Below are 19,498 nucleotides of genomic sequence, written 5' to 3'. Positions count from 1 at the left end.
TGTTATTCAGGCAGTCCAGGAAGACAGCCTTCCAGAACCAGCTGTGTGTCTGAGTAAAAGCAGGGACGCGGTGTGGTCGGCCTGTGCAGGCTGCAATTACACCACTTTTAGCAACAGCCACATACACACACACATGTGCACACAACACACATGTGCACACACACGTGCGTGCACACTCACACACACACACACAGACACGTTATATGTGCGAAGCAGCAGACAGGGCCTGGGCTCTGCCCAGGGGCCATGAGTGAATCCCTTCAATATTTTCTTGAGTACTGGACAAAGAGTGACAGAGTCGCCGCGGCACAAGGTGTCCTCAGAGGTGGCGAGTCTCCACGTGGAGATGCCCGGCACCTGCCTCTTCCTGAAAGCCCCTGGCTGACTCGGTCACCTCTCCACAGCCCCTGGGGCCCGTAAGTGCCAGGGCCCCTCAGTCTGTTTCAGTAAGGCTGGGTGTGCCCGTGCTCGTTACAGCTGAGGCGGTGGGCCTGAGCTATGAAGCTGGAGGCGCCCTGCAAGGACACCAGCACCGCAGGCCGCACCAGGGCTCTGGCTCCCTGAATGAGATGCAGAGATCACTAGGTTGAGGGCGAGCAAGAATGCTCATGCTTCGACTCCCAGACTGGCCTGACTCTCCACTCTCATACACTTTGTGACAGGAAGGAGGGTCCTGGCCAGCCCCTCACAGCATGGACCGTAAGGGGTCCGGGCGTCTGGCTCTTCCCGACTCACCGTCTCCAGTGCCCATCCTTTCTGTGGGGCATCTGGGAGTGTCCCTGGGGAAGACTGGCCCAGTGAACCGCACTGCAAGGAAAAGCAGGGACGGCATGGCACACGCTGCCCACGGCAGCCAGAGGAGGACGTGGGGCCACTGCCTCTCGGCAGCCAGGCAAGCCCACAGCCACGGTAGCCGCTGCTCGTCTTCCACCAGGACAGGGAAAGCCTTGCCCTCTGGATGTCTGTGGGTGGTGACCACAGTGGGGGGACAGCAGGCCTGTGGAATGTGAAGCGGGGACACCTACACCTCTGCTCCCCTCCTCAGCTGGACACTGCAGCCCCGTGGACAGGGTGCCCCGCTGGGGTGCTGCCCGCTCCCCTGCTTCCCATGCCTGCTCCTCTTGCTCACCGGGGGGAACGGACTCTGGGGGTGCATGCACCCTCGCTGCTGCAGGCACCCAGTCAGCCCTGCCTCCAGCCCAGGCCTGGGGGATCCTCTTTCTGCCCTGCGGCTCCTGGCCCTGCCTGCCACTGTGCAGACACGCAGGCAGGTCCCCAATCTGCGACTCCGAGCTTCCCTGCCATAGGTCCACCGAGGGCCCCTCCACCCACTGCTCTGCCCTGCCTCCCGCCCAGGTCAACGTCCACAGGAAGGGCTGCTCTGCGGCAGGAGTGGGGCGGGGTGACAAGCCAGCTGCAGCCCCCCCGCCGCAGTAGGCACCTGCGATCCAGTTAAGGTGAGTCGTCTCAACTCCTGTAAGCCTCTATTCCTGCACTTAGTGCGGCACCCAAGCGCCGTGAAAAGAAAGCAGCTGCTGGTCCCGTGCGGAAGTCAGCCTGAAGCGAAGGCTTCTTCACTCGCAGGGCCACGGCCACACGCCGCAAAGGCAGGGACGACCCTGCGGGCTGAGCCATCGGCTCCAGCACCAGCCCCCACTCTAAGTTCTTAATTGCTAAGAAAACGTGTTTTCTTTCTATTTGTCCCATGTGCCTTGTTCCAAATCATCTTCAGAATTGGAAAGATAAATCAAGCATGACATTTAAGCCATCTCATTAATATTGTATCTTGTACAGATAATAATGATGGCTATTCTCATTCAGAATATTAGCAAGTAAGATTTTTGTTAAAGATAGAAAGTAGCGGGAGTCGGGTGGGAGCACAGTGGGTTAAGCGCACGTGGTGCAAAGCGCAAGGACCTGCGTAAGGATCCCGGTTTGAGCCCCCAGCTCCCCACCTGCAGGGGAGTTGCTTCACAGGTGGTGAAGCAGGTCTGCAGGTGTCTGTCTTTCTCTCCCCGTCTTCCCCTCCTCTCTCCATTTCTCTCTGTCCTGTCCAACAACGATGACAACAGCAATAACTACAATAAAAAAACAAGGCCAGGAAAAGGGAAAATAAATAAATATTAAAAAAATAAAGTAGCACTAGATTTGCAACTTATTTGCACAGAATCTAAGCAATAAGAATCATTACTCTCACAATCTTTTGAAAAATTCTCTCTCTTTCTATATATATACATCAATATATATATATGCTTTTTAAAATTGACACTTGAGGTCATTAGATAGATAGATATATTCCTTTTTTTTTTTTTTTTTCTTACCAGAGCACTGCTCAGCTCTGGCTTATATGGTGTGGTGGATTATACCTGGGACTTGAGAGCCTCAGGCATGAAAGTCTCTTTGCATAACCATTATGTTATACCCCCACCCTTTATTAGTTTTTTAAAAAATATTTATTCTCTTTTTGTTGCCCTTGTTATAATTATTGTTGTTATTGATGTCATCATTGTTGGACAGGATAGGACAGAGAGAAATGGAGAGAGGAGGGGAAGACAGAGAGGAGAGAAAAACAGACACCCGCAGACCTGCTTCACCGCCTGTGAAGCGACTCCCCTGCAGGTGGGGAGCCGGGGGCTCGAACTGGCCCCTATTATTTTTTAAATTGCCACCAGGGTTATTGCTGGGGCTTGGTACCTGCACTGTGACTCCACTGCTCCCAGAGGCCCTTTTTCTCTTTGACAGAATAGAAAGAAACTGAGAGGACAGGGTAGCTAGAGAGGGAGGCAGAGGGACGCCTGCAGTACTTGCTTCGCCACCTGTGAGACTCCCCTCCTGCAGGTGATCAAGGGCTTGACCTTGGGTCCGTGAGCTTGGTGACGCCAAGGCCATTCGCTCTGAATGTCAAGTAACAGTCGTCTGTCACAGCGACTTCAAAGATGAAGCTGGGATACAAACAGACCTAGAATCGCTGCAGAAAGCCCGGGCTGTGGGCAGTGGGACCAGGCTGGGCTGGGTCTGAGGCAGGATGCTCAGGGCAGCTGGGGCGGGGCGGGGGGAGGACCATGCACTGAAGACAGAACCCGACAGCACCTCAGACCTCGGACAACCACACGAGTCAGAAAGGTCACACTGGGGGTGATATAGAACCCCAATGTAGGGAGGAGCAGTGACACCCAGGGGTGAAGCATCAAGGCCCAAGGACCCTCTCTGCGGGTGCTCAGCACCGCCCCCTTCAGGTGCCACCTCAACACACCCCGCCCGGCCTGTGGACACAGATTGAAGAGAAAGCACTCCACACTGTCAGAACTGCAGTGCCAGGCTCCCACCAGCCTGGACCACGGCAGCCATTCTCCCAGCACGAAGGCTGCACCTGCAGCGGGAGTGGGAGGACGTGTGTGGCAGGAACTCCCTCAGGTGAGCCCACTGCCCGGGGGGAGGGGCACAGAGGAAGCCAGAGCAGTAGGGCTGTGCTAGAGGTGGGCAGGCTGTTGTGTAAACCACTCTTCTTGGGGGCGGGGTATAAATGGTTTTTGTGAGAAAAAGACAAAAAAATATAAACTAGAAAATAAAAGTCACTAGACAGCCACACAGCCAACAATTTGGTGTGTCCCCTTTAAAGATCTTTTCGGGGAGTCGGGCGGTGGCACAGCGGGTTAAGCACATGTGGCGTGAAGAGCAAGGACCCGCGTAAGGACTCTGGTTCGAGCCCCCGGCTCTGCACCTGCAGGGGAGTCGCTTCACAAGTGGTGAAGCAGGTCTGCAGGTGTCTGTCTTTCTCTCCCTGTCTCCCCCTCCTCTCCATTTCTCTCTGTCCTATCCAACAACAACATCAATAACAATGATATTAACTACAACAACAAAAAGATCTTTTCATAGGTGAAGGTTCCTGTGAGCACGTGATAGGTTACTAAAATGTCCTTGAGAACGTTCCCTTCTCAGAGTTGCAGTATTTGTCTCATGAAATACCACTGTGTGACACAGTACAGTGAGGGGTTTAGGTGGTGACGCACCTGGTCAAGCACTCATATTACGATGCACAAGGACCCAGGTTCAAGCCCCTGGTCCCCACCTGCAGGGGGAAAGCTTCATGCTTGGTGAAGCAGGGCTGTAGGTGTCTCTCTCCCCCTCCCTGTCAATTTCTCTGTCTCTAACTTAAAAAACAAAACATTTCACTGTAGAAAAGAAAAAAAACCATTTCACTGTAATATATGATGCCTGGTGGAAGCAGCTTTTTACATGAGCTTTATGTGTAACAAAGTGCCACAATAATAAAATGACACAGATCTATCCATCACTGCTCTGGTTCACTTCCCTTTCCTGGTCCAGGGTACTGGGAGCTGAGTCCACACACTGTAGCAGTATCTGCATGGCAGGCAACACACAAATGCGTGTGGTATGTATTTCATCAGATATCCATTCAGTGGATATCTGATTCCCTTCTTGGGGTGGAGTCTGAATGACATGGTGATGCTTTATGGCTGAGTGACTCTGTCACAGCAGAAAGGACCTGTCTGTTGGGACACCCATGGGAACATGAGGCACCACAATGACTGCACCTCCACGTGATATCTGGAAACATAATACCACAAAAGGTTTCTTCCACGACCCAGAAGGAAGGGTGAGCCCTGAGACCTGAGAGCTGGGCTTTCATGCTCAGCCCCTCCCAAGACTCGGACCAGCTCTTGTCCCCATTCTGCAGAGGCTGCCCAACGTACAGGAGCACTGCAGGTGGGGCGTCGTGATGCTCAGTTACTCAGCACAGCTCGGGCGCATGACTCTCACAGGTGGGGTGCTGCTGCTAAGTCACCAGGTGCAAGAGATCGCGGCAGTCATGTCTGAGGTGCAGTTGGCACCCCGTGTAAAATGAGGGGGGAATCTCTTATTTATTTTTCCTTTTGTTGCCCTTGGTTTTTATTGTTGTTGTTATTGTTGATGTCATTGCTGTTGGATAGGACAGAGAGAAATGGAGAGAGGAGGGGAAGACAGAGAGGGGGAGAGAAAGATAGACACCTGCAGACCTGCTTCACCGCCTGTGAAGTGACTCCCCTGCTGGTGGGGAGCTGGGGGCTCGAACTGGGATCCTTACGCCGGTCCTTGGGCTTCACGCCATGTGTGCTTAACCGTTTGCACTACCACCTGACTCCCATATATCTGCTTTCATCCCTCCCCCACTGGGGTTTCACTTGTGCAATTTTTTAAAAAATTTATTTATTTATTCCCTTTTGTTGCCCTTGTTGTTTATTGTTGTAGTTATTATTGTTGTCGTTGTTGTTGGACAGGACAGAGAGAAATGGAGAGAGGAGGGAAGGCAAGGGGGAGAGAAAGATAGACACCTGCAGACCTGCTTCACCACTTGTGAAGCGACTCCCCTGCAGGTCTGGAGCCGGGGGCTCAAACCGGGACCCTTACGCCAGTCCTTGTGCTTTGCGCCACGTGCACTTAACCCGCTGTGCTACCACCGAACTCCCCACTTGTGCAATTTTTTTTTTTAATTTTTATTTATCCATGATAAATGATAGGAGAGAAAGAACCAGACATCACTCTGGTACATGTGCTGCCAGGGATTGAACTTGGGACCTCGTGCTTGAGAGTCCAAAGCCTTATCCACTGCGCCACCTCCCAGACCACACACACTTGAACCTGGAAGACAGAGACAGCACAGCACTGCTCCACTATCCAGGAAGCTTCCTCTGGTGTCTTGGTGCCAAGATTCAATGAGTGGGGGCTTTCTGCAGGCACTCTACCAGGTAAGCAATGTCTTGACCCCAATCTCGCCCGTCTTTCTATACAGGCTCTGCTCCAAGATTCATCAGGATTTGAGATAAGATTTTTAGGTAACTTTCTAGTAACTGAAGACACACTTGAGTTGGGGGAGGCCATGTGGTGATGTGGGATTGGATCTGGAGTCAGACAGGACTAGCTAACTCTCAGCCAGCACTACCTGCGGGAGAGTCTACTGAAACATTTACCCATAACCAGTTCAAAGAAAAGGGAGGTGGTAACAATGCGACTGCAAATAATATGTATATACACACATATACCTGGGCCTGGCCTGGAACAGAACTCAGTAAACTCTGCCTTTCCTTTCCTCGTTTCCTTCATAGTTCCTGCTGCCCTGGACAAGAAGGACCCTGCAGAACACAAGGAGGTGGCAGTTAGAGAGCAGAAGGGGAGAGAAGGAAGTGCTGTGGAGCATGGGAAGGGACCATCATTTCAGCAAGTAAGTGCATCTCCACAGAATGAAGCATGACTCTCACCGCAGCGCACTCAGTCCCCAGAGAGCCTGCAGAACTGAGAGCAGGTCAGATGATCTGGACAGTAACAGGGAAGAATCTCTTCAAGGTCTCAGTGTAGGGAATACTTTGCTCAAAAAGGACCCCCAAATTCCAGCATTCCTCGTTGATAAATTGGACATCGTTAAAATGAAGAATCTCTGTTCAGTAAGGTAACACTTACAGAATGAAAAAAAGCAAGTCAGAGGCTGAGATTGCACTAAACATCACCAAGTGGGTAGGGGGAGACAGCATAATGGTTATGCAGAGACTCTCATGCCTGAGGCTCCAAGGTCCCAGTTTCAATCCTCTGCACCACCATAAATCATAGCCGTGCTGTGCTCTGGTAAAAACAAAACAAAACAAAAAGTCATTATAATACACACACCACACATGCTCTTTTAGAAATCAGTAAGAAAAAAGATAACCTGTTCAAAAGTAGGCAAAGAGTTGAATATACACATTACAAAGATGATATTAAGACTGATCGCAAAAACATGGAGATACTGACAATATTAGTCACCAGAGAAATTAAAACTACAGTGAGTGGCTGGGGAAATAGCACAGCTGGTAGAGCACAGGGCCTGAATGCTGGAGGCTCCTGACTTCATCTCATTTGATCCCCAGCACTGCACGTAGCAGTGGTGCTATGGGCCTGACCCTGCAATTCCTCTCCTGGGGATATATCCTGAGGAACCAAACACACCCACCAAAAAGATCTGTTGTGAGCACAACAGCACACGTTGAAACAACCAAACCTGGAAGCAACCCAGGTGTCCAACAGCAGATGAGTGGCTGAGCAAGTTGTGGTCTAGATACACAATGGAATACCTCTAAGCTGTTAAGAATGATGAAATCATTTTTTTTTGTATTACCTTTATTTATTTATTGAATAGAGACAGCCAGAAATTGAGAGGGAATGGGGGTGATAGAGAGGGAGAGAGACAGAGAAACACCTGTAGCCCGGCTTCACCACTCACAAAGCTTTTCCCCTGCTTTTCCCCCTGGACTAGGGGCTCGAACCCAGGTGCTTGTACGTTATAACATGTGCACCCAATTAGGTGCAACACCACCTGGTTCCATGAATTCACCTTCTTCACCTCATCTTAGGTGGAGCTTGAAGAAATCCTGTGAAGTGAGATCAGCCAGAAAGAGAAGGATGAACATAGGATGATCTTGCTCATGGATAGAAGTGGAGAAACAAGAACAGAAGGGAAAACACGAAGCAGAGCTGGGACTGGGTTTGGCGTATTGCACCAGAATAGGAGCCTATGTGGGGAAGAGGGAGTTCTCATATCCTGGTGAAAGGAGGTGGAGGAAGAACCTAGGCTGGGGAGAGAATATTCTGCACAAAAATGAGAAATTTCAACTGTGTTTACTGCAAACCATTAATCCCCCCAATAAGATGTATTTGTAAATATACTGGTTTTTAAAATATCTATTTATTTATTACTGGATAGAGACAGAAATTGAGGGGGGGGAGATAGGAATGGAGAGAGACACCTGTAGCCCTGCTTCACCACTCATGAAGCTTTCCCCCTGCAGGTGGGGACCAGGGACTTGAACCTGGGTTCTTGTGCACTGTCATGTGTGTGCTCAACCAGATGTGCCACTGCCGGGCTCCCTAATAAAAATATTTTTAGAATTACTTGAATTAAAAAAAAAAACCTGTATCTTTGAACATAGGGATCTGATAGATGCCTGTGCTGTGAACACTGCATGACACCTTTTGTAAGGTCACAAACTATATGATTACTGTCAATGGTTTCATGTACACTTAAGGGTTTTGCAGCCAAAATACTATCACCGAAGACAAAAATTTGATGTTTCCTTTTTTAAAAAAATATTTTATTAATTAATTAATTTTCCTGGGAGTCGGACGGTAGCGCAGCAGGTTAAGCACATGTGGTGCAAAGCGAAAGGACTGGTTAGCATCCTGGTTCAAGCCCCTGGATCCCCACCTGCAGGGGAGTCACTTCACAGGCGGTGCAGCAGGTCTGCAGGTATCTGTCTGTCTCTCTTACTCTCTATCTCTGCCTTCTCTCTCAACTTCTGTCTCTATCCAATAACAAATAAATAAATAAAAATAATTTAAAGAGGGGAAAAATTAATTTTCCTTTTTTGTTGCCCTTGTTTTTATCATTGTTATGGTTATTATTATTGCTGTTATTGTTGTCGTTGTAGGATAGGACAGACAGAAATGGAGAGAGGAGGGGAAGACAGAGAGGGGGAGAGAAAGACAGACACCTGCAGACCTGCCTCACCGCCTGTGAAGCGACCCCCTGCAAGTGGGGAGCCGGGGGCTCGAACCGGGATCCTTACGCCGGTCCTTGCGCTTTGCGACGTGTGCTTAACCCGCTGCGCTACCGCCCGACTCCCTTGATGTTTCCTTTTATTCCCCACATTGCCTTACCCATCTCAGCTGTTTAACACATACTTATCTGTTTTTATCACGTTTATCACAAATTTATATTATCAAATGAAGAATAAAGATCTGGATCATTAAGACAGGCAAGACCAAGCATGACAAGTAGCGGAGCTCCCCTACCTCTCCTCTGGCCGGCGGGACGGGATAAGGAAGGAAGCCGTCCAGGCTACTGACCCACGGTGCATCTCGGATGGCATGTCATGCAAAAGAAGCCAGAGACAGAAAAGGGCACACACGCCCCATAACTCCATTTAAGTGAAGTTACATTCCCTAGAGCAGGCCAGGAGACAGCTCATTTTTCTTTTTCTTTCTTTTTTTTTTTTAAACGACTTTATTTATTTATTAATGAGAATCATAGGAGGAGAGAGAAAGAGCCAGACATCACTCTGGTACATGTGCTGTCGGGGATTGAACTCAGGACCTCATGCTTGAGAGTTCGATGCTTTATCTACTGTGCTACCTTCTGGACCACTACAGCTCATTTTTCTAGGGCACATTTTATCATGTGCAAAGACCAGGGCCGGAGCCCCAGCCACCACATGGGAGCATCAGGCAAAGGCAAGGTTTCATGGGCAGTGAAGCCTCTCACCCTCTAGCTGAAAAAAGGGCAAGGAAGAACAGACAAAGTAAAGAAAGTGTCTGCCAGGAGCAATGGAATCTCGCAACTGTAGCCTCTGTTGTTTAAAAAAAACAACCAATGGGGCCGGGTGGTGGCGCAGTGGGTTAAGCACACACGGTGCCAAACGCAAGGACCAGCATTAAGGAACCTGGTTTGAGCTCCCGGCTCCCCACCTGCAGGTGGGCCACTTCATGAGTAGTAAAGCAGATCTGCAGTTGTCTGTCTCCCCCCCCCAACAACAACAACAGTAATAACAATAAGATAAACAAAGCCAAAAAAGAGGAAAAATAGCCTCCAGGAGCAATGGATTTGTAGTGCAGGCACCGAGCCCCACAATAACCCTGAAGGCAAACAAAAGAAAACAAAACCCAAAAACAGTATGATAAGTCTGTCTGGAGAAGCAGAATTTTCAGAGAATTTTAGTAACAGTTTCTTTCAACTGCCATAACATTACACTAAAGTATGTAGAAAAAAATATGTTCGTTTCCTGCAGTTTACCAGTTTTTGGTATATATATATATAATTTATTTATTCCCTTTTGTTGCCCTTGTTATTTTATTGTTGTAGTTTTTATTTATTGTTGTTACTGATGTCGTCGTTGTTGGATAAGACAGAGATAAATGGAGAGAGGAGGGGAAGACAGAGAGAGGGGGAGAGAAAGACAGACACCTGCAGACCTGCTTCACCGCCTGTGAAGCGACTCCCCTACAGGTGGGGAGCTGGGGGCTTGAACCGGGATCCTTACGCCATCCTTGCGCTTTGCGCCACATGCACTTAACCCACCGCGCTACCATCCAACTCCCGGTTTTTGGTATATTAACATGAGATCACTATGGTTAGGTAAGAGAAAAATTAAAATACGGGACTTGGATAGTAACAATATCCCTGCTGGTGTATCACATAATATTATATTCGGAAAACCCTAGAGCATCAAAGATGCAGTGAATTGAGACAGTAAAACCAGCAGTTAGCAAGATAAAAATGGACTGTGCAAAGATAGAGCTTCCACATACAAAAATTTAAGTTACAATGGAAGAGAAAAGCTAATCACAACAGCAACTTCAAATGCAAAATCCTTAAAGGTCAAGGGCCCAAACCTAGAAGAACACAGTGGAATGTCTAGGAAGCACAGCCCTAGTCTGGGACAAGCGTGAAGGCCTCTCGTTCTCAAGCTATCCAGTTCATCAAGTGTCAGCTTTCCTGACGAATGTATTTCATGCCACTAGAGTGAAATATCCAAAGGCAGCTCTGATATCGGAGGCAATTTTTTTTTTTTTAAAGAGTCCAATGCTTTATCCACTATGCCGCCGCCAGGACCACTTTTTTTTTAAAAAAGATTTTATTTATTTATTCATGAGGAAAATAGGAGGAGAGAGAGAGAGAAGGAGGCGATTCTTACAGAAACAAACATGAGGAGGGTGCTTACTCTGCCATGCACACGGCCAGCGTATGAGCCCCACGGGCCAACTACAGCACTGAGAGGGGCCTCGTGCTGTGGCTGTCTGTCTCTCAAAGTCAGTCCAGAGTAACAAAGCCCTGCAAACAAAAACAGTTAAGATGTTAAATGCATCAAATGTTAACAGACCGCACAGGCAGTTGTCCACACTTTGCACTATTGGAGTAGGAAGAGCCCAACAGAACCACCGGCAGAAAGTCCATAAACAGACCAGGTCTCAATACGCTACAACCCTGGCCCATCTCAAGGCATCCTATCACAAATGATGCACAGGTAACTAGAAACTGAGCTGTAAGACATAAAATTAAACCCATTCCTCACACCCTCTTCACAAGTGGAAACTTGAAATGGATCAGTTAGATCTAAATGGAACTGCAGACACACGGACACACACACACACACGGAGAAGTTCCTCTATTGTCTATCTGGATGCAGAGAAAGCCTTTGTTACTTATTACTTTTTATTGTTGCTTTAAGTCCAGACAGAGCCAATAAACAAACAAACAAATGCATATTACCATACACAAGGACGCAGGTTCAAGCCCCAAGTCCCCACCTGCAGGGAAGAAGCTTCCCAAAGTGGGGAAGCAGGGCTGGTTCAGAGGGAAAAACAAGCTGTTTAAGAGCTCTGTTGGGTAGCTGACTAAACTGGAGTATGGAATACAATGAAAGCGTCAGATCAACGCAGAATATTCTGACATTGAGAGCTTTGAATCAGGAAAGAGGACATCCTCACTTGTAGCATCTGCTAGGACTCCCGAGGGTGCAGGACTGTCAGCTCCCTGCGACGGCCAACGAGATTACCAGCAGGGAATGCTTGTGTCTGTATGTGGACACTGATGCACATGACAGAGGACGACTTTCAGACGACAAAATGCTCAAGAGCAGTGAGTCTGGGCAAAAGGGAAGAAGTTCTCCACTGGGTGCTGAGCGCTGGCATACCCAGCACAGCACACATATCATCACACTTGAGGAACCGGGATCAAGCCCCAGGTCCCACCCACAGGGCAAGATTCACAAACAATGAAGCAGAGCTGCAGCTGTCTCTCTCTCCCTTTCTGTGTCTTAATATATACAGATGGTTGCTGGGAAATGGTGGTGGAGAGTTGTGCAGGCACTGCACACCAGAGATAACCCTGGTGGCGAAAACAAAAGAACTCTTCCACTATTCTTACCATTTCCCGTAAAGTGCTATTTCAAAAGTCAGAAGTTTCAAACATGATCTGGTTTAAAAGAACAACTGAAAACTTGAGCATCGCCCCAGGCGCGTATCCAGCGGCTGCACAGGCTGCTCAGGTGATAGGTGAGACGCTGGAATGTGTAGGAAGTGGCACCTCTGTCTCAGTTCCCGTTCCCAGAACAGCAGGAGCAGAACAAAGGCGGCCTTTCATTCTAGCATTTAACGGCTCTCTGCCTCTGGGAAAATTTGACTGGAGTCCAAATATAGCACACCCTGTAATCAGTTCAGATGTGCTAATAGGTAGACTGGGATTACATTTATAAGCTTACAATGGTGAAAATAGATTTTGAAGAGCAACCAGCATGAGCCCCTGTGGTCCCACGGGCAAGGTGGTGAAGGGCACTTAAGTGGCAGGGCTGGATGCGGCAGTCTCCTGGCGGCACGGCGGCTCCGAGGCAGGCCGGCACCTCCTTCAGCTCATCAGCCATTGCGTGCAATCACAGCCCTCAGAAAATCACTTCAGCACTTCTGATGCCAAGGCACACTGATGAAATACTCTTTTATTTGATCCAAATTGAGCAGTAACATGTGTGACACATCAGCAAGCAATGCAATCACTGCTCCAAACAGTGATGGTCTAATTAAAAGAGGTCAACAAAAGGGAGAAGAATCAGGATGCCCAGATAAACACCAAGTGAACGTACACCTTGACGCAGAGCTTAAAATATTTAACTCCACAACAGGCCAACATCTGGGGCTCCGATTTGACAGATTTTGTTAGCAGTCGAGCCGAAACTTGGAGAAGTCTGTACCTATCTGCTGGGGGGTGACATGTTAGAGAGAATTTCAAATAAGTACACATTCCTATGAATTTCAATGTCTGATACTTGGGAGAATCTATGCTGTTATCAGTTTACAAACAGCTAACTCCAGATCTACAGAAACAAACGTGTGTGAGAGTAGCAAGCAACGTGACTCTGCGAGACAGCAGGGCGAGCTGTGCCGTGGTGAGTGACGGTACGGGGACACTAGTCCCTCGAGCTCCGAGCTGCTCCCATACTCACACCAGCATGGGAACTCTGCCAGGCTGGACTGCATCGCTACAAACTCCAGGGACATGAGGCATGTTCAGCCAGGCCAAAGTATTCATTTTTTTCCCTTTGCTGCCTCCAAGTTACTACTGGGGCTTACTGCCTGCACTGAGAATCTACTGCTCCTGGCAGCCATCCCCCCCCCCCATTTTATTTGATAGGGCAGAGAGGAACTGAAAGGGGAGGGAAGATAGAGAGGGAGTAAGAGAGACACTGCAGACCTGCTTCACCACTTGTGAAGTGCCCCTCCTGCAGGTGGGGAGCAGGGGCTCGAACCCAGGTCCTTGTACTTGGTACTGAGTGTGCTTAACCAAGTGTGCCACCACCCGCTTCCTCCCCACCCCCCTCAAAACCTCAACTAAAAGGCTTGTTTCTTTGCTGCATTTCCCGGAAGCGGCTCTCACTGTTCACACCAAGCCATGAACAAGCTGAAGAGACACTCCCTGTACCACCTCCCAGAAGCTACTTTTCCCAGGAGCTAGCTGGCCACGCCTGATGCCTGTCAGACAGGGGAGGCGTGAGTGAGCCCACCCTTTACGCTGACCCTCGCAGGCAGACGCTCTGGCAGGAGCCCTGCACAGCAGTGGCTCTGCACCGTCTATCTGAGGCAGCCACACTAACCCCACTCTAGAAAGCAGTTCTGGTCTCATCTCTGCCTTCTTTAAGAACTGCAAATATTAAAAGATTCCCAGTGGGCAGGCATGAGTTTGTTTCCTACTAAAATAGTCCTCGTGTTCAGGCCAGGTGTCAGAAAATATTTAAGAACTCACCAGAACACCCCCCGGCTCTGCCAAGGAGCCACAAATTGCAGGCAGTCTCAGCACAGATGCTCTGTCCCTCTGTGAGTGGACGCTCCCGGCAGCACCACGTCAGCAGAGTCCTCAGTGCTGCTCAGCCAAGCACTTGCATCTCTGTGGAAAGGGAGGCTGCTGCTGCAGCGCTGAGACCAAGAGCTCCTCCAGGAGCTGTTAAAGGACAGGCAGCTCAAGAGATCCAAGGGGCGTCAACAGAGCCTTGCAGTGGGCAGTGGCACCAACCAACTTGGTGGGAAAGGGAGGAAGACAACACAAATAAGGAGAGAGCCACTCTACACCAGCTGCGTTACTGAGGTTGTGGCAAGTGCCCAGGTCTCCTGCCTTATCATTCCTAAAATATGTTGATGTCTTTCAGCATTCTAGTCTAACTGACCACGCTCTCTAAAAAAGTCTTGGATACTTTTCTAAGATGTAGTTAAAACTTTTCTTCATAGATATAATTGTTGATGGAATAAAAAGAAAAAAAACAACTCATAACCCTGAGACTTCCATTTTTAATCCAAACATACTCCACAATCCAGAGTGTCAGTGGCTGATACTATCTTAAGTATTAGAAAAGTAACAAGCAGTGAGCTTAGCATAGTTTCCCAGGAACTGCGACACCTGCAGGAAAACACAGGATCACTAGAAATTGCTATCAGTGGAAGCGGGCTGCATTTTGTCTGCTCTTCTCCTTAGCGTCTGATAAATGCAATCACATTAATATAACAATATGGCCTCGATGTACTTTAATCTATACCCAAGAGCAGTAGGTGGGCTAAGTTCTCATTCAGTGAGATACGAATATATGTCAGGAATAGAACATTCTGAGTTTTACAGAACACTCCCAGGTAAACTTAACAACTAGATTGAACAATAAGGAGCCAATACTATTCTATATGGCCTGTGTGGGGAAGTTTCTCAAGCAACTGTTATGTTCAGGAAATGATATTCAAAAAAGTAGGATTCCTGAACATTGGTTTCCTTTCAAATTATGCAGTTAACAACAATACTTTAAGAATCTTCCACTGAAAGCTCTTAGCGTACGATGCTTTGATTTCTCCTGAATCCTGAAGACTGCCAAGTGCCATTCAATGTGTTATCTACGGTTTCTTCGGAAAGAACTGTGATTCATAAAAGGGTCGTCATCATCATCCTGAAATGACATATGAATGTTGTTTTAGTGATGGGTCTACACATCACTGAGACCAGAGAGGAGCCCTTACAAGCAAAATAACCATTAAGAGAAAAGTTCTCCTATCACATGAGGCGGACTCATTTTGTATTTGAAGAGAATAAACAGAAACAGTTCACTGATTACCTTTTCCTTTCACCGGTGAAACAAGTACATTCAACTAAACTGTTAGCAAGTATTAAAAATAAAAATGGCTTACTGAGAAGTTACTAGATAGCTTCACTCTTGAATTTAACTAAAGCTTATGAACTGGCAATGAGGGGGAGGGAGTGAGGGAAGGGGGAAGGGGGGAGAGGGAGAGAGAGAGAGAGAGAGAGAGAGAGAGAGAGAGAATACAACCAAATGGACCTCAGGTTTTTTTTAACCTCGGGTTATCGCTGGGGCTCGCTGCCTACACTACGAATCCACTGCTCCTGGAAGCCATTTTTTTCCCTTTTTTGTTGCCCTTGTTGTTTATCGTCGTCATAGTTATTATTGTTGTTGTTGTTATTGCTGTTGGACAGGACAGAGAGAAATCAGAGAGGAGGGGAGACGGGGGAGGGGGAGAAAAGACAGACACCTGCAGACCTGCTTCACCGCCTGTGAAGTGACTCCCCTGCAGGTGGGGGGGGGGGCAGGGGCTCAAACTGGGATCCTTATGTCAGTCCTTGCATTTTGTGCCATGTGTGCTTAAACCACTGCTACCACCAGACCCCCGGACTCTCAGATTTTGTGAGAACTATAGTATTGGGTGGAGTAGAGCAAAGAACTTTGGCTGTGGGCATGGTGTGAAACTATCACTCTAAAATCTCCTGATTTTATAAACCATTATCAAATAATTAATAAAAAAATAAAATGTATCCTGATTGATATATTGTATATATCTATAACATAGACCATATACATTTCTCTGAATTACTGACCGTTCTAATGAATGTCAGTAATGTATGGATAAATCAGAAAAAAATAACACTCCGGTCACTTGTACCGTGTACTCCCTTCTTTCCATTTACAAGAGTTCACTGCTACTGGGCTGTAAATTACATACATAATAAAAATTAACAAGGATCCAGAAATTAAGAATTAAAGAGAATGAAAAAGCAAACCTCAAGTAAGTTGATTTTATGAAGTTAACACATAACTGAATTTTATGTCTTTTACTCAATATCCCAGAAGAGAAATTAAAACTGTTTGCAAAATCTTGATTTTTTTTTTCTTTAACACATGAATTAAAGTGACTATTTGGTGTAGGGCTTTGTGGTGATATGATATAAATCCAAATGTCAGCTAATCCAGCTATCCTCTGTGGAGAAACTGCTCTCTCAGAGAAATAGGAGTTGATCTGCATTTCCTGACCGATTTTCTAATATCAAAGACAGAACTCACTGAGTAGCCCCGAGAGAAATGCAAGCTCAAGTCTGACAGAGAACTGGCTGACAGCTCTTTGCAGTTAGAACTGTATCCATGCTTTTAGCGGCCTGCAGAGCTGCACAGAGTGGATGCCCTGTGAGCACGGCATGAGAGGCAGCCCCCAGTGCTTAAGGCCACCCCACATTCCCGCAGCCACATTCCAGCGGCTGCTTCCTCTGGAGCCCTCTCCTCTGCTGCCTCAATACTGCAGCGGGAGCCTGAGAGGAACCACTGAAGCTCAGAATTAAAGTAGTAAGTCGGGCCACACAGGGATGCTTCCCGAAGGACATGCTTTGAAATCAGACAAGACAGAAAACAAGGGCCGGCTCCCCAGCAGTCCCATCTGTAGGAAACGAAGGCAGGGTGCTGGCTACCAGGGGCCAGGCGGAGGGGAAATAGGAATCGCTCAGTTTTGGAAGATCAAGTTCAGAAGCTCTTTGGACAACAATGTAGACATACTTACAAAGGTTAAAGTGTAAGTTTTATGTGTTTTTATCATAATTGATTTATTTTAGTGGAAAAGCAATAGGCTCAAAATAATAGACCAAGAGAAACATCTTCAAGTAGCTCAACAAACACCTGCACAGGTTCCGTAAAGGCGGTGTGTGGGGAGAGGTCAACAGCTCTCAGTGACACGGCCTCAGTCCAATGTCGTGGAGACAGCACAGAGTAAAGGCAAGAGGCTCTGCCAGACTCAGCCCTTCTCATTCCAGTGAGAAGGCAGCTCACAGTGTTCTGGTCCTAACGGCCACCTGGGACCGCGTTCCCATCACACAACCTGCCAGGTGGCATTTCAATGTGGGCGAACCTCTGTGACATGAAGTCCCCAGTACGTGCACGTGTATGTGCAGTGTGCAGCAATGCAGACGTGGACACTTAGAGGCTTCTCTAGCTGATGAACATTCTACTGATGAGAACATGAGAGCTTTTGGAATACCACCATCATGTTTCCACATATAAATGATAGAAACTGCCAAACCTATTTTGATTCTAGGAAACTGGGCAAGTTGTAAAAAAGAGCCCAGCGGCTACATTTAAAGCCTGAGGGCTTTTTAGATCTGACTTGTTTGTGTGGATGGGCAGCGGTCAGATGCTACTCAGACTCAGTATCAGCTGAGTCCAAAGCAAAGCTCCAACAGCCGCTACATTCAAAGACAAATGCTGGGCAAGGAGCTTGGCAGCCCCTGTTCGGACATCATCAGCAGCGCAAACCCAAGGTCTAACGCTCCCCGTTACCTCATCCGACTCGAAGTCCACCCCTCGGGCTGTCAGGCTCTGGGACGTGCGTCTGCTGGACGATGACATGCTGGACAACCTGAGAGAAAAGCAGAGAAGGAACAAAGAAAATGAAGCAGAGAACTATCAGTGGGCCTTTCTAGCCAAGCTTCCATTCTCCAGCAGCAGTGAATCAGGAAGTGACATGTCTGCTCCACGCCCCAGCAGAGTCCGGGAGAAATGAGTGAGGAGCTAAGCGGTCCAGGCCAAGATGTGACTCCCAGCTGTCAGTCGCTACGTGCAAAGAGGCAGGCGCTCACAGCTCTGCGCCTGGGCTCCCTCACCTGTGAGGGTGAGTGCTTAAGGCTCAATGAGTCCGTGTACTTAGCACTCAGCCGAGGGCCTGGCAGGTGTCAAGTCCAATGCAGGAGGTCACTCACATCCCCATCACAGTTCTTGGCTACAGTAACGTGTGCCCACTGCGGAGTCTTCCACTCCTGAGAAGTGTGGCCACGTTGAGATGTTTTCTCATCCACCCAAAGCATAGTTATGTTTCTTACTGGAATCCGAGGGCTGGCTGCCTGCTTAGGTTATCCACACGCGTCACAGATCAGACAGCAAACACTCTCCGAGAGCTTGCTCACTGCCAGGCCCTGGGGCAGTAGCAGTGAAGTGATGGCCCCACCCTTCGGAAGCTAGCTTCTGGTTGAGAAATTCACACTGCTTCGTCTACTGATTAGTAAGGATGCCAGGTCATCCTGGATCAGAGGCTAGGCAATGAATGACCAAGAAGCCCAAAGCAGTGGCCTGGGAGCCAAGGGCTGCTTTCATCTTCTGCCTTGAGGACACTTGTGCTTATGTAAGTTCCTGCAGAATAACCCGATTTCATCTCTTGACCAGAGTTACTATCTGACCCTTCAAGAACAAATTTGCCAGATTAAACAAGAGAGGTCTTTGTGAAATCTTAGCCAACAATTTGCTATAGTAAAAGGTCTTATGTGAACAGGCAAGCTGAAACTAAAAAGGCCAGGAGACAAGCCCCACAGGTCCTGACACTCAACGCAAGATGGTCTGTGAAGCAGACGTGTAGAACAGCAGCACCTAATAGGTCGAACATCAAGGACTCTGCTGTCACCTGGGCGAGTCCCCATGTCGCTGTACCTGACAGAAGCAGAGCAGGTTCACTGTTGACACAAAGCCTCAGAGCGGAGGCATAGTCAGGCCACTTCTAAATCACCTCTTACTCTTCCCGAAGGCAGGCAGGCTGGGCTGAGAAGCTCGCTCATCATGACAGAGAGCTTCGGCACAGCCATTCAGGAGCAAGAGGCCTGCAGTGTGGCCGCTCGGGGAGGAGGGAGGCAAGGGGAGTGACAGCTACCAAGCCTCTTCTTGCAGGGGCAGTGGGGCCAGAGGAGTAACAACTGATCTGCTCCTTGTGTGGCCCTGAGCCCCAGACAAGTTAATGCGCATGAACACAGGCCAGTGCCTGACATGAAGTGCAAGCAATCCAGTTACTGTCATCACCACCTGGCGAGCGCACAGAACAACAGATGTCACTGTGCTGAAAAAGACCCCCACAGGTGCTAGCAAAATCAAGAGGTCTGTTACAGTTCTGGTCACCAGGATGATCGCTGGGGCTCAGTGCCTGCATGACACATCCACATATCCCAGTGGCTTTTTCTTCTTGGCTAGAAACAGAGAAATTGTGAGGCCTGCAGCACTGCTCCACCACTGGGATGTTTCCGCCTTGCAGGTGGGGACTGGGAGCTCAAGATAATTTGCTCTTAATACATACAGACATATATACATGTGTATATATATATATATATATATATATATATATATATATATATATATAT

At 48.2% G+C, this 19,498-nt stretch overlaps 1 protein-coding gene and 1 long non-coding RNA gene across 6 annotated transcripts in view; one reads left to right on the top strand and one right to left on the bottom strand.

Annotated features, from left to right (window-relative positions):
• Positions 1 to 5,636: 5,636 nt before the first annotated feature.
• LOC132534944 (uncharacterized) lies at positions 5,637 to 7,883 on the top strand. The gene is made up of 3 exons (XR_009546708.1): positions 5,637 to 5,747; positions 6,105 to 6,220; positions 7,383 to 7,883. It is a non-coding gene; the product is annotated as an uncharacterized LOC132534944 (long non-coding RNA).
• A 4,614-nt stretch (positions 7,884 to 12,497) lies between these two features.
• MRE11 (MRE11 homolog, double strand break repair nuclease) overlaps positions 12,498 to 19,498 on the bottom strand; it is a 51,427-nt gene continuing 44,426 nt past the window's right edge. For all 5 annotated transcript variants that reach the window (XM_016192916.2, XM_060179667.1, XM_060179666.1 and 2 more), the window contains 2 exons: positions 17,661 to 17,739; positions 12,498 to 14,996 (listed from right to left, as the gene is read on the bottom strand). In XM_016192916.2, the coding sequence (XP_016048402.1) occupies positions 14,940 to 14,996; positions 17,661 to 17,739 (136 nt within the window). In that variant the 3' untranslated portion in view covers positions 12,498 to 14,939. The remainder of the gene's footprint in view (positions 14,997 to 17,660; positions 17,740 to 19,498) is intronic.

The sequence above is a fragment of the Erinaceus europaeus genome, chromosome 20 (assembly GCF_950295315.1).
Source record: "Erinaceus europaeus chromosome 20, mEriEur2.1, whole genome shotgun sequence".
NCBI lineage: Eukaryota > Metazoa > Chordata > Mammalia > Eulipotyphla > Erinaceidae > Erinaceus > Erinaceus europaeus.
Note: the sequence above shows the minus strand (reverse complement) of the source record. Positions and strands in the feature narration are given on the sequence as shown.